This window comes from Buceros rhinoceros, unplaced genomic scaffold (assembly GCF_000710305.1).
Source record: "Buceros rhinoceros silvestris isolate BGI_N320 unplaced genomic scaffold, ASM71030v1 scaffold11061, whole genome shotgun sequence".
In the NCBI taxonomy this organism is placed as follows: Eukaryota; Metazoa; Chordata; class Aves; order Bucerotiformes; family Bucerotidae; genus Buceros; species Buceros rhinoceros.
The window spans coordinates 25,323-38,244 of record NW_010393693.1 but is presented as its reverse complement, the minus strand read 5'-3'; the positions used below and the strand labels follow the sequence as shown (position 1 = coordinate 38,244).

At 43.4% G+C, this 12,922-nt stretch overlaps 1 protein-coding gene across 1 annotated transcript in view; it reads left to right on the top strand.

Moving 5' to 3' along the window:
• TANC1 (tetratricopeptide repeat, ankyrin repeat and coiled-coil containing 1) overlaps positions 1-12,922 on the top strand; it is a gene marked incomplete at its 5' end in the record, with an annotated part of 26,819 nt that overhangs the window by 3,538 nt on the left and 10,359 nt on the right. The window contains 8 exons of the mRNA XM_010144956.1: positions 845-1,076; positions 2,262-2,428; positions 4,384-4,991; positions 6,420-6,528; positions 6,744-6,866; positions 7,513-7,749; positions 8,406-8,591; positions 10,527-10,605. Coding sequence (XP_010143258.1) covers positions 845-1,076; positions 2,262-2,428; positions 4,384-4,991; positions 6,420-6,528; positions 6,744-6,866; positions 7,513-7,749; positions 8,406-8,591; positions 10,527-10,605 — 1,741 coding nt within the window. The remainder of the gene's footprint in view (positions 1-844; positions 1,077-2,261; positions 2,429-4,383; positions 4,992-6,419; positions 6,529-6,743; positions 6,867-7,512; positions 7,750-8,405; positions 8,592-10,526; positions 10,606-12,922) is intronic.

Genomic DNA, 12,922 nt, shown 5'->3' with positions numbered 1-12,922 from the left:
CGGAAGAGTTAGTTACTTAAGAATTTTCACAGCTGGTTTTTGTGAGGGGGAGGTCGGGATCTTCACTTGCAAAAGGGACTGGGTCTCCTCTACAGGTAGATGCTCAGTGTACCTTTCAAAGGCAAAATTCTGGGGAAAAAGAAAAAGTGATAAAAAGTTTGTCCCGTGTGTGCTCCATCTGTGCTGTATGATAGGTTGAGTCTAAACATGGTCTTTCAGTTTTCCGTACTCGGAGAGTCTGAAGTGAGCAGTTGGAAGGTGTTTGGCTTTTCGCTTGCACAGTAACCGTCTGAATTGCGTACTTTATGCGAACGGCCGTGAGGAGAACACGAGGTTACGCTGCAGCCGCTAAGGAGCTGTGTATCGCTTGGGAGCAGCATTGCGAGAGCCACTGAAGCACACCGCTTTTGTCTGCGGTGAACACCACGTCCTTCTTGCGATTTGGTTTCTTTCAAAGAAATATGGCCTGTGTGGGGCTTTATTTTTAAGTAATCAGGATGAAGCCAGTCTTAGTCGGAGCCTCAAGTTATTTTTCGTGTACTGCGTGGTACCTTAGCTGGCTACCCGCTGTATCCAAACAGCAGGAACTCTAATGACCCTGCTTTCGTGCCAGAATATGACTTCTGGATTTTTTTCTCTTTGCATGCCCTACGAGGTCATGTCACTGTCTTCCTCTCTGTGCCTCTGACGCAGGCCTCTGAGGCCAGTTGTGGAGCAGGATGATTATTTTAACACTGAAAAACACGTTGCAGTTGAAATTTAGTTACCATTTGTCCCATTGGACTAGCTAATAACCAACTGAAATATCGAAGGGGGTAACACTGGGTTTCTCTGCATTCTCCAGGTCGTTGCTTATCACTACTGCCAAGCTGACAACACATACACGTGTCTCGTGCCAGAATTTGTGCACAGTGTTGCAGCTTTACTCTGTCGTTCGAATCAGCTGGCAGCCTACAGAGACCTTCTCCTAAAAGAGCCTCACCTGCAGAGCATGCTTAGCCTGCGATCCTGCGTCCAGGATCCTGCAGCAGCTTTTAAAAGGGGCGTGTTGGAACCGCTTTCAGACCTCAGGAAAGGTGGGTTAAGCAGGATATGACTTGGAAGCTGAATCTGAACTGCATAAAAAGTGAAAAAAAATCTAAGAATATGTATTTTAATGTTCTGAGGGAAACAAATAAAGCAGAACGTTCGTGGAGAAAGGGATTCCTTAACTGTGGTGGTTGGTTGTAACAAAAATAGGGGGTTTTGACAGTTGTTTCATGTATTAAAATAAAGTTCCATTAAACCTTTCAAAGCTTGTGGAAACTTTGCATTCGCTTTTTTACCAGAAAGCTCAAGGATGACTTTGTGGCTTGAAGTTCAAGCTGGCACATTTGCATTAAAGCATTTTGTTTTCAGATTCTTTTGAGTTTTGTCACACTGTTTTTTTATATAATTTCCTGTGCCTCATCGTCACCGGCAAAATGGATGTTGCTTTTGTTGCTTTTAAATTTGATCTGGCGGTTTTCCAGGAAGGCATGTACCATCACGATTCTTGTATTTAAAACACCCCAGCAAACTCCACTGAGGTCAGCCCGCTTCCCTGCATGCGCCAGCTCGAGCGGGTGCTGGATACTTGGCAAGAGAGGGGAGGGGATTTGCCTGAGCGCGAGCAGAGCACATGTCAGTCCTAGAAACACTGGTTTGCAGCTCTGGAGTTTTGTTGACAGTCAACAAAATTCCTGTGAAATGTTTACCCCTCAAAATGAATATTGCTGGTTTCTCAAGCTGTTGCAAAATAACCTTTTCTCTTCAGAGCTGGAAGTATAAACCAATGCCTTTATGATTTTTGCAAACTGTAAATGTTTTTTTGCTGATCCGATGAAGGTTAAGTGTTAGGTGAATAGCTATTAATGAAAAGTAGCGTTAACTAACAGCTTCAACAGCCTAGATCGGCCTGCCTCCCACAGCCATGCATCTCCTGTGTGAACAGCTCTGATCAATCCGTTAACTCTGTTTAATCGTGAAATAGATCCATAATAACAGTGCAGCAAAAAACACTGCTCTAAGTCATTGCTTCTACTGTTTATCATTTTACGGCAACGTTGCTTCATATCTCATAATGTTTTTAATCTCCTAACTAGTGCTTAAATGCCAGAAGATGTATTGCTGTGCGTAAAGATATGTTTTTATTTCTTGGTGTTCAAAACTTGGGGATAAAAATATATCATTTAATAGGAGAATTTGTATTCACCCTGTCCTTTTTTATTTTCATATTTCAGAGCGGAGGATTCCGGAGGAAGACTACATAATTTTGGTAGATGGGTTAAATGATGCTGAATTCCATAAACCTGATTATGGTGACACACTTGCTTCATTTTTGACAAAGATAATCTGTAAGTTTCCTCCCTGGCTGAAGCTCATCGTGACTGTAAGGACTAACTTCCAGGTAAAGAGTCTTTCTAACTTTTCTCTTGCCCTGCAGCAGCATTATTATGAAAAATACTGATTTTAGAGGAGTTCAAAATAAAGGCTCTTAGGCTTTTTTCCTTCCTTCCTTTGTTGTTGCATGTTTATTTACAGTGCACAAGAATGATTTTGAGACTTTTTTTGTTTTGAACCACTTTCTTGATAATGCAAGAAGGGGTGGGGTCAAAGTATGTGTCTTTGGCCTTCAAGAGGGAAATGGGCAAATGAAAGATGGAAAGTTTTTTAAAAAAAAAAGTCATTAGAAGCACATAGTGATTTTCCCTTCAGTGTTTACTTGCAGGAGTGTATTTCTGCTAGTATTAAACTCTGGATTTTCACTTTATAGGAAGGGATAATTCACAATTCCACTCTGTGTTGATGAGATGGATTTCTTATTACCACTGATCTCTCTGCATCTCTTCATCTGCTTGCTGCCCCTGAAAAAAAAGCCTCAAAACTTCTGGTTAAAGCATTTTGTCAGAGTTAAGCAGCTAAGAGGTGCTCGCAGAATTATCAAGAGTGTAAAGTGAGGCCATACAGAATTCCCGTTTTCCTGAGCTGGACAGCAGTGCTCTGAACAAAGTTCTGCTGCTGTTTCCAGCACTGATCAGGCTGCTTTGAGGTGGTCACCTTCCGTTCACTTCAGTTAAAAACAGGAGGTGTGTCTCGGTTAGTTTTTTACCTCGGAGGTAGCACCCTTTCTATATTCCCACAGCTCTAGCAGTCCCGGATGGCCTCTTGACTAGGCATCCCTCGTTCTCAGAGCGGAGAACTTGGAGGAGGACTGAGTCCAGCTCTGTGGTCAGTGTTTCCTAATGCAGTCAAGAGTGTCTGGGCGGAGGTGGGCAGATGATGGCTCTGGAGTTGCTCCATGCACCAAGCCAGCAAAGTGCAGGACAGTGCTGATGTGAATTTGGTTGTGTGATGGGGTGGGACTAGATGAGCTTTCAAGGTCCCTTCCAACCCAAACTCTGCTATGATTCTACATCTGTGCTGACATTGTCGATGTGCAGGTGTGCTTCAGCATGGCCTCCTGGGAGTTTAGTTCACATCTGCCTTCCTGCCCCTAGGACTCTCAGCATTTAACTGGCTGAAGAGTTTAGTTCTCAACTGAATTTTTATTTTTAATAAGGAATTTCTGTAGTAGGGACTGTTGCCTCCCTGGAGAAGCACGCATCTGTGATCAAAACATCTCACTAGCCTGAACGGTCAGCTTTTTGAAATGGATCTAACTACCTCAAGGTGGAAGAAAGAGTTCTTTTTTGTGTTATGGAAGTGTTGAGAAGTTTGTTAAACCCTTCTGGTATATGCCTCTGTGTAAGAAGTTTTCAGTCTTTTGGATCTTTCTTTACATAAACACAAATGTGCTCCGTGTCACGCCAACATGAAGACGTGTTTGGGTAGACCTGTGGAAGTGTCCCGGCTGTGCCCTGCTTCTACTTGCTAAGCCAGCTGGGGCAGTGTGCGTGTGGATGGAACCTTTCTGGTACGTTGTTACTGGAGGATGTAGGGATGAGGAGGTTTTCTCTCTTGTGATAATGCTTAATAAATCATTCCTTCATAACAGATCATTCCTTCTACCTCCCCGCTTTCCCTGGCCTGTCTAAGGATCCAATTCTGGTAACTGTTTCTGTTCCCTTTCTTTTGAAGTGATCACTTCCATAGCTCATCCCCTTAGTTGCCTTGCTGAGCTTGGTCAGTAAAATATTTGAGACCTTCCTATGAAAAACGATGAAATGCAGAAATATTGTTCTACCTGTTATCAGAGGACAATATTTGCAAAGCCACCACCGAGATACTGAATTTTTTCTAATCTCTCTGGTGCTCATTACAGAAGCGAAATGCAGCGAAGATGCATTGTTCAGTTTTCAGCGCTGGAGTACTTTAATGCCTGTGTGCTTTCTTCTTTCTTTTTTTCCCCTTTCACCCTCACAGGAAATAGTAAGTTCACTGCCCTTCGTTGCAATATCCCTGGACAATTTTCCAGAGAACAAAGAAATTCACGATGACTTGAACGCTTACATTCAGTACAGAATTAATAACAGCCAGGAAATTATAAACAACATATCTTTAAATGGAAAAGCTGATGCAGCTATTATTGGGAAAGTGAGTAACCACCTGATCATGAGAAGCCTGGGATCTTATCTCTATTTGAAACTCACTCTGGATCTTTTCCAAAAAGGTCACTTAGTAATCAAAAGTGCAAGCTACAAGGTTGTTCCAGTGTCTCTATCAGAACTGTACTTACTTCAGTGCAATATGAAGTTCATGACAAACTCCGCTTTTGAGCGAGCCCTGCCAATATTAAACGTGGCGCTGGCATCCCTGCATCCCATGACGGATGACCAGATTTTCCAAGCTATTAATGCAGGCCAGATAAATGGTGAACAGCAATGGGAAGACTTCAGCCAAAGGATGGAAGCCCTGTCGTGTTTTCTGATAAAAAGACGTGACAAAACACGCATGTTCTGCCATCCTTCCTTCAGGGAATGGCTTGTTTGGAGAGCAGAGGGTGAAAATACCGACTTCTTGTGTGAGCCAAGGTAAATGGATCCTGCAGTAAATCACGTTCAAATTACTGCAGTTATGTTTTGTGTGATGGTTGCAACGATTTGTGAGAGGAAAGAGTAATGTTAAAACACAGGCATGCCTAATTTTTTCCAGAATGAAAACTTTTACCTGTTTATAGGTAGACTCGACCAGAAGTCTCAGAGCTTACAGCGCATAATTGTAGAATTTGCATTTGACGTTGCTGCCTGCACGGAGAAATGAGAGTCCTGTGTTGTTACTGATACAGCAAAACTGATGTGCAGCAGCTCCTTGTCTACTTAGAGTGCAGGAAGAGAAAACAGGTCGTGTGGGTTCTTTTGAACGCAAAAACATCAGGACGTTCAGTTCTGTAATTACATCACGGCATTGTTTCAGTTTGACCATCTTGCCTTTGACTTGGAGAAGAGGAATTAGTGAAATTGGAGACAGCCAGCTGTTGTTAGCGTACATGCGCCCTCTCACAGCCTGCAGCTGCTGGGTTGTTTTGTATTCTTCAAGGGTTTAGGTTTCTTGTTTTTACAAAAGAATAAATAATTCTGACGTACAACATTATCACCACATCCCTGTGCTCTGGAACAGGTTTAACAGAACCAGCCCAGTAGGTGGAATTACCGGGGTGGCAGACTCACAGGCAGGTTACAGAATTACCAGGGTTTGGCCCCACTGTTTTTCCCATGTTGCCAGCAGCAGTCTGGCCTGCTGTGAACCCGATGCACAGCACATGCTCTGACAGGAGGTGGAGCGGTCCCTAGTCTTACTTAAACTGTCTGGTTTTTAAAAATTCTGTTGAGAATTTTCTGAAGATGTTGTGACAAGTCCCCCCCAACTTCATCCCCACATGAGTAGTGTAATTAGCATATGGTTAATTGTCCAGTTCCAGTATATAGTCTGATTCGTGTATAGTGAACAATAAATTGTTTTCTCAGGGTCATACCATTTCTAACTATGCCATCTTACTAACGCAGATTAGAATTATTAATAAATGCACTTTTAATCTCAAATTCCAAAAGGATTCGTAGAATCATTTAGGTTGGAAAAGACCTTTAAGATCACTGAGCCCAGCCGTTAAGCCAGCGCTGCCAAGATTCTGACCAGGATTGGGTTTGACCAGAGGTACCTGCAGCTTCTACCTGTGAGATGAAACCGGAGGACAGGGGAGCAGTACGTGCCCAGAGCTGCACTGCTCTGACAGGGGCCCCTTGTGAGGTGGCAGCAGAGAAATAGGAGGAGGATGTTTCAGCTCTGAGATTTGCATTTCTTCTCTTTGCATTGCTTTGTTAAGGAAAGGATTTTCTTTAGGCGTAATGGTACCTGGCCGCAGTCTGGCAGAGGAGCTCAGCTCTTTCTTCATGCATGCACGTGTGTTAGGCTGTGTACTGGGAGCAGAGTTATGGAAGCAGTTCTCCTTATCCTTTTACTAGGAATGGACATGCTCTACTGGCTTTCATGTTTTCTCGACAAGAGGGAAAGTTAAACCGCCAACAAACTATGGAACTTGGTCACCATATACTTAAAGCTCACATTTTTAAGGTAAAGCTTACAGCTTCATGGTTTTATGCTCCATTAGTAGGAATGCAGCTTAGGGATACTCTTCTCAGTTGCTTTAATAATTTATTAGAATTTTATGCAAAATACCTTGTAGTTCTCCTAACAAACTCAGGTACTACTCTTTATACTGATGAGATGTGGATACAAATAGCGTTTCTAATCCTTCAGAGAGGTTTCCTGTTGTATTGTTTCGTTAGGGTCTCAGTAAAAGGACTGGAATTTCTTCCAGTCATCTTCAAGCCTTGTGGATTGGTTATAGCACCAGTGGACTGTCTGCAGCCCTGGCTTCACTGAGGAACATCTACACCCCCAATGTGAAGGTAAGAAAACAAGCATTCACGTGCACACCCTGCTTCATCTGCCACTGCTGTGGTGCCCCTGCTGATCTGGGTTGAAATTAAAGTAACCCTTCAGAACAAAGAAAGCCACTGCTATGCATCTGTAGTTGAACTCCTTTAGAACAAGTGAAAGGATGAAACATGCCAGAATTTTGCATTATTATTTGAGTCCCTGGATTATGGCTAGGCAGACAAGTTGCAATTGTAGCCAACTGCCAAGCGTCCTGCTTGGGAATTCGCGTGTACCTGCACACACACGCGTGCTCTGATAGTTCTTTTGACGTTGCTTTTTAAGCAGTCTGGTTCTGTATTAATGAATGGAGTCAGTTACATAAATCTGCAGAGCAGCAGCAAGTCACACAGGTGAAATTGTGGTGAGAGTAGTGCGCTTCAGGGGAGAGATGAGTCTTCTGTTAGGAGTACGTACTTCAGCAGTACAGTAATCCCTTGGCGAAGAGATGATTTTAAACTTGCATATTGCTAGATAAGTGATAAAGTTGATGCCTGCCACTAAAATCTGCATCAGAATTAGGGAGTAACTTATGAGTACCTGAATCAACATATCAAAGTCTCTTCATAAATTCAGACAAACTCGACAAAAAATTGTTCTGTTTAAATTAAATCTTAGGTGAGTCGGCTGCTGATCCTGGCGGGAGCAAATGTGAATTACAGGACTGAAGTACTAAATAATGCTCCAGTCCTGTGTGTACAGTCGCACCTTGGACACGAAGAAGTGGTCACTCTTCTACTAGAATTTGGAGCTGCTATTGAGGGAACGTCGGAAAGCGGGATGACAGCGCTTAGTTACGCAGCCGCTGCAGGTCACATGAACATAGTTTCACTGCTGTGCAAAAAAGGTGCAAAGGTAAGCTGATGCGCAAAGATGGCAGTGTTGCAGCCAAAAAAAATCATGCGGAGGCCTAAGAAAACTGTCGTTGATTACCTAAGTCTATAATTAACACACATAGTCTTGGGGCAGGGTGGCAGAGGAGTCTGGAACTTCTGCACAGAGTTCCCTGAGGAATTTTCCATGCACCACTGATCACAGCCCTCAGGCCCATCGCTTCCACCAGTTTTGGGTCCACCTCACTGTGCCCTTAAGTAACCTGTTCTTCCGTAGCTTGTCCATGACTGTGTTACGGCAGATGGTGTCAGAAGCCTTACTGAAGCTGAGGGGAACATCCAGAGCCTCCTCCACCTCCTCCCTCCTCCACCAAGGCAGTCACCTCATTGTAGGATGCTGTCAGGTTGGTTACATGTGACTTTTCCACTGGTAAACCCATGCTGACTACTCCCGATCACCTTCTTGCCCTTCATGTGTTTGGAAATTGTTTCCAGGATTTTTTTTCCCCAGCCCCTTCACAGCAGCTAAGGCGAGGCTGTTCGGCCTGTAATTCCCCAGATCTTCCTTCTTGAGGACAGGAGTGTGATCTGCTCTCTCGCAGTGCTCAGGAGCTTCTCCTCTTCATGGTCTTCCGCTAGACTTTTTACCTTCGAACATGACTTTTTTCCCTAATGCAGGCTGACTGTGTGGACAAGAAAGGCCAGTGTGCTTTGGTCCATAGTGCACTGAGAGGACATCGTGATATCCTTGACTATTTGCTCAATGCTGTTTGGATAACTCCTGCCCAGGAACAAAGCTCTCCAAGAAAAAGCCAGGCACTGCAACAAGCTCTAACAGCAGCTTGCAGTATGGGACACTGTCAGGTAGGTGGAGAGTTCAGGTATTTCAACACCTGTCTGAATTCATGGGAACGGTACGACAGTGCATGCAGCTGTTTTTAAAACAGGCTTGAATGGCAGAGCTTGAAACTCGTGCTATTTCAAGTCGTGTGCAGTCGTAGCAGCTGTTTTAAATGCTATGGTTCGTTATCCAAGAATAATTGCTTTGGATTTTGTTTACACGTAGTGTTCTGCCTACCTTTTCCTCTCTGTCCATGGAAGGTGCCCTAAGTCTCTGGTGCTAGTGATGATGTGCTCTGTCAGTGATACACCCCGGTGTGTTTCTGCTGGAGTTGAACTGTTTGTCATAGTATCACAAGCTGTGTCTTGCAGATACAAGATGTAGATTTGGGATTGTATGGGTATGTGATAGGCACTTTATGTGTACATGATAGGAGAAGGGTTGTCCGCCTTGCGGTATTATTCAGCAAAAGGAACACTGAAAGTGAACATAGAAGAAATACTCAAAATGTTTTAGAAATTTAGATGATAACTGTATGTCTTCTGTTCATTGGGAAAATAAATCTTAGCCTTGATATCAGAGAAGTCAGTAGATAAAGATGATTGAATAAAGATGACAGTGGGCCGATGGAGTTTCCTGTGTATGCACTGTAAGTTAGGTGCCAAAAGTGGAATCTTAAAATCTCTTCAGTAAAACCATTTCAATATTTACTACTTTTAAATCTATTTTTAATGGTTATGAGATGAAGAATCTGATCTTTAAGGTTGGTTGCTTACATGATTCAGGCACAGAAATGTCTTTGTGCAGTTAATTTGTTATATGGTACAGAAGCCATCACTGTCTCACAGTGTAGGTTTGAGGATTCTGAACTATGATTAGCTTGAATTGATGAATAATGCCTTCACTCTCATTAAAGTTCTTGTTTGCTATCCATAAGTAAATGAAGAAAGTCAACTCCTGCATATCAGCAAAATAGATCACATTAATCATAGATACTTACTCTCACCTGAAAATGTCCATCTTTCTCTATGTTTAGGACAGTAGAAGCTTAATTCTCCTTACCTAGAAAAAAAAGACCTGTGTGTTTAAATAAATTTTAAATAAATTATATTCTAGTATTTCGAATTTTAGGATTTTCCACACTTAGTGTGCAGCACCTCTCATGGAGCCTGGAAATACCCATACGCTTTCCCCTTTCCTACCTTTGCTTTTTCTCACCGCATCCAAAACTTCTGTCAGTGTGATTCTGCTCCCTCACCTGCTTGCTGCTGTCTGTGACCATGCACCCAATTAGAAAATACGTTTAAAATAGTGGTTAGAAGAGGTTTTTAATTAATAATTATTTACTAGCATGTGGCTGCAATACAGGCTTCCTTAGTAAAATAAAAACACAGCAGAACTTAATTTATAACTAACTCACCTCAGGTTTAAAAATTAGCATTTAACAATGTATGCTCAAACCGTTCTGCAAAGAAATGTTGAAAAACAGAGCGAGGATACAAACAATGTAAAAGGAAGAACGTAGGATTTCCATTTTACCAGATGTATGCAGACAGGCTCTCCTCCTCCCCCATTCTTTTGCACAAGATGGAATTTCCTCGCGGAACTGGGATGCTTTGCTTTTATTCTTGGCTTTGTTTGTCTTGATTATTCTGGCATATGTAGGTCACACAGGAGCTCATTAAATCATAATCACGTAAACCACCCTGAACCAATTAACAGAAGGGCACTGGGTTTTTTTTTAAACCACTTCCAATAACATCCAGTCATCGTCAAGCCATACTGAAAGCCATCCTGACCTTGCTTGGGTGGATTATGAACTATACTAATTTTCTTGGATTCATATGCACTAAGAAGCACTGTCACGTGTTTTAAATCCTTTACCCGGTGCTGTGCCTTGCCAGTGGCAGCTGATGGGTGTTGTGGCTGACTACAGCTCTGCAAACTGTTTCTGGCAGGTGGTTTGTTACATCTTGACCATTGAAAAGGACCATGAAATTGATATCAACGACACCGATGCCCTGTGGGGAGAAACAGGTATTGCCTTTCCCGTGTTTTCCCTAGAGTTGCCTGTTAAAGAAGGTAGAGTTTTTCATTTTGGTTTTTTAAATTTAATTTTCTGTGATAAAAGTAATGGGAAAATAATTAGTGATAAAAGGCAGTTTATAAGTACAGAATTTTTATCTTACTAAATCTACTCATGTATTGAAGAGTCACTTTATATGAAAATTACTGTAAACTACTGACTGTAATGAAATCGAAAATGATCTGTGGAAATAGTGCTTCAGGCTTCAGTGCACAATGTCGCAGGATTATCTATCTGTTCAAGAGCTTTTTTTTTTTTAAATTGTTGATAGGAAGTGCCAGGGAATGGCCTGGTTTGTTTGGATGGGGCAGGGGATGGACAGACAGGCCTTTGTGCCCACGGGAAGGGCAGGTGTGTTTCAAAGACAGGCTGTGCACGGTGCCGCCTGCAGCTACAGGTTTTCCAGGCCGACGCTGCGAGCTGCAGCTCCATCTTATTCAAAGAGCTGGGGTTGTGCAAGGAGGTAGGAATGATTGTCCGAAGCCTCTTCACGCACCGGAGAAGCGAAGATTCTTCATGCCCATGCTTGCACAAAACTTGTGTTGTGAATCCAGTGAGTTCCAAAAAAAAAAAAACCAGGCGTCTGATTCTAAATTACTTTTCTGGTAGTATTTTCTTGTCAACATTTTGCTTTATCTCCTGGGAATCTGCTCATTGAGCACGTGCTTCCTCATGCAGTCCTGACTCGTGGTGGAGGTGACGGCCTGAGTCCCGAGGACTGCGAGCAGTTCCCTGTGGCACTTTGTGCTCTCTGAGGTACCGAGCAGTAAGTTTGGGACAAGAAAAACACACAGAGTGAGTCAGGGTAGCCACAGGATCCCCATTACAGGGGACGGTGGTCTTCAGAGTCTGAATGTAAAAATCTTCTATGGAAAGGGTGATAATTTCTGTGCTGCACGTGTGGGTGAACTGACATGACAGGGGCTTTGCGCTGCTGCTCCGTCCTGTAACACGGGATCGTGGTGTGGAGCGGAGTAGTGGTGAAGCTCAGAACTGTGAGGCAGGTGAAGTGGGGAGCAGTGTGTTTTGGAGAGCTTGTTTTAAAAGGGGAGAATCATCGCACCTTGAAACAGCACGGAACAACCTTAAAGATCATCCCGTCCACCCAGCATGCTGTTCGGGACAGCTCGGTTCTTGTCGTGCGTTTGTACTGCTGTTACCTGCTTGATTCCTGAGTCGGTTCTGCTCACAGCAGAGGCTGTTTTGCAGCATTGCATGTTGTGCGTCTAGAGGACGGGCAGCTGGAGATCACCATGCCATGGCCAGGATTTTGTCACGTTGGTGTAGCTGGAGGCCGTGTTAGTATGAAGTACAGGGTCAAGGCAAGTTAAACAGCAAACTACTGTGGAGCAGATAAGAGTGATGTGAGAGAGTGTAGGGATGGGAGACTTGTAAGGCAGTTTTGGAAAGTTCCTTAGTTTACCCTTTTCAGAGTCCACGTTGCTGTGTCTTCTGTGGAAAAGACGATGTTCTGTTAAAGACGCCTCTGACGTGTTCTCCAGCCTCACGTATTCTACGCTGAGCAGCTAATACAAAGTGTTTCTTACTGCCTAGTAAAAGTGATAGAAAATAGCATCGCCTAGGCTCCCTCCCCTTGTGCAGAGTCCCGTCAGGGACCCTCAGGTCAGCAGTGATCCTTTGAGCAGAACAGCTGGCGCTCCTGAGCAGGGTTTACTCCTGATACTGAATTCACCACTTCTTGCAGAGTTTGTCGTTTCATTTACTTTCAGCAGGCGGTGGAGTTTTAAAAAATTCTGCTTTGCCGTATTTGAAAATGCTAAAATATGAGTAACAAGGAATCCCGGTTTGACCACTTGTTACTGGAAAATACATAGTATTAGGACTTAGAAAACGGAGGGCCGAGTCCTTTGCTGGTTCTTGCAGAAGTCGGCACAGGGACCCATTTTCTACATGGCAAGAACATTACTGATGACACTTCAGCACAACCACAACAAAATTTCGTTTCAAGTTCCCTTTAAAACACACAACAAGTGGATGCAAGCAAAATGGAAAGCAGGGGGAAATCATGATGGGGAAAGTTTTTGGTTTTTTTTTTTTTTTCCAAAGCTTCAGTGTGTGTGGCAGTGAAAAGGAAGGAGTGGAATAAGCTGTGTGGGAAGTTGTGTAAGTGTGTAGCCATACAGGAATGCTTAAGCGTTACAGCACTGAGGATATTACTGCTGAGCGTGTGGAAACAACCTGCGAGGCACGGGCTGGAAAGGAGCCTGCCGATGGCAGCAGCTGTCTGTTGGAAAGCTGCAAGGGTAC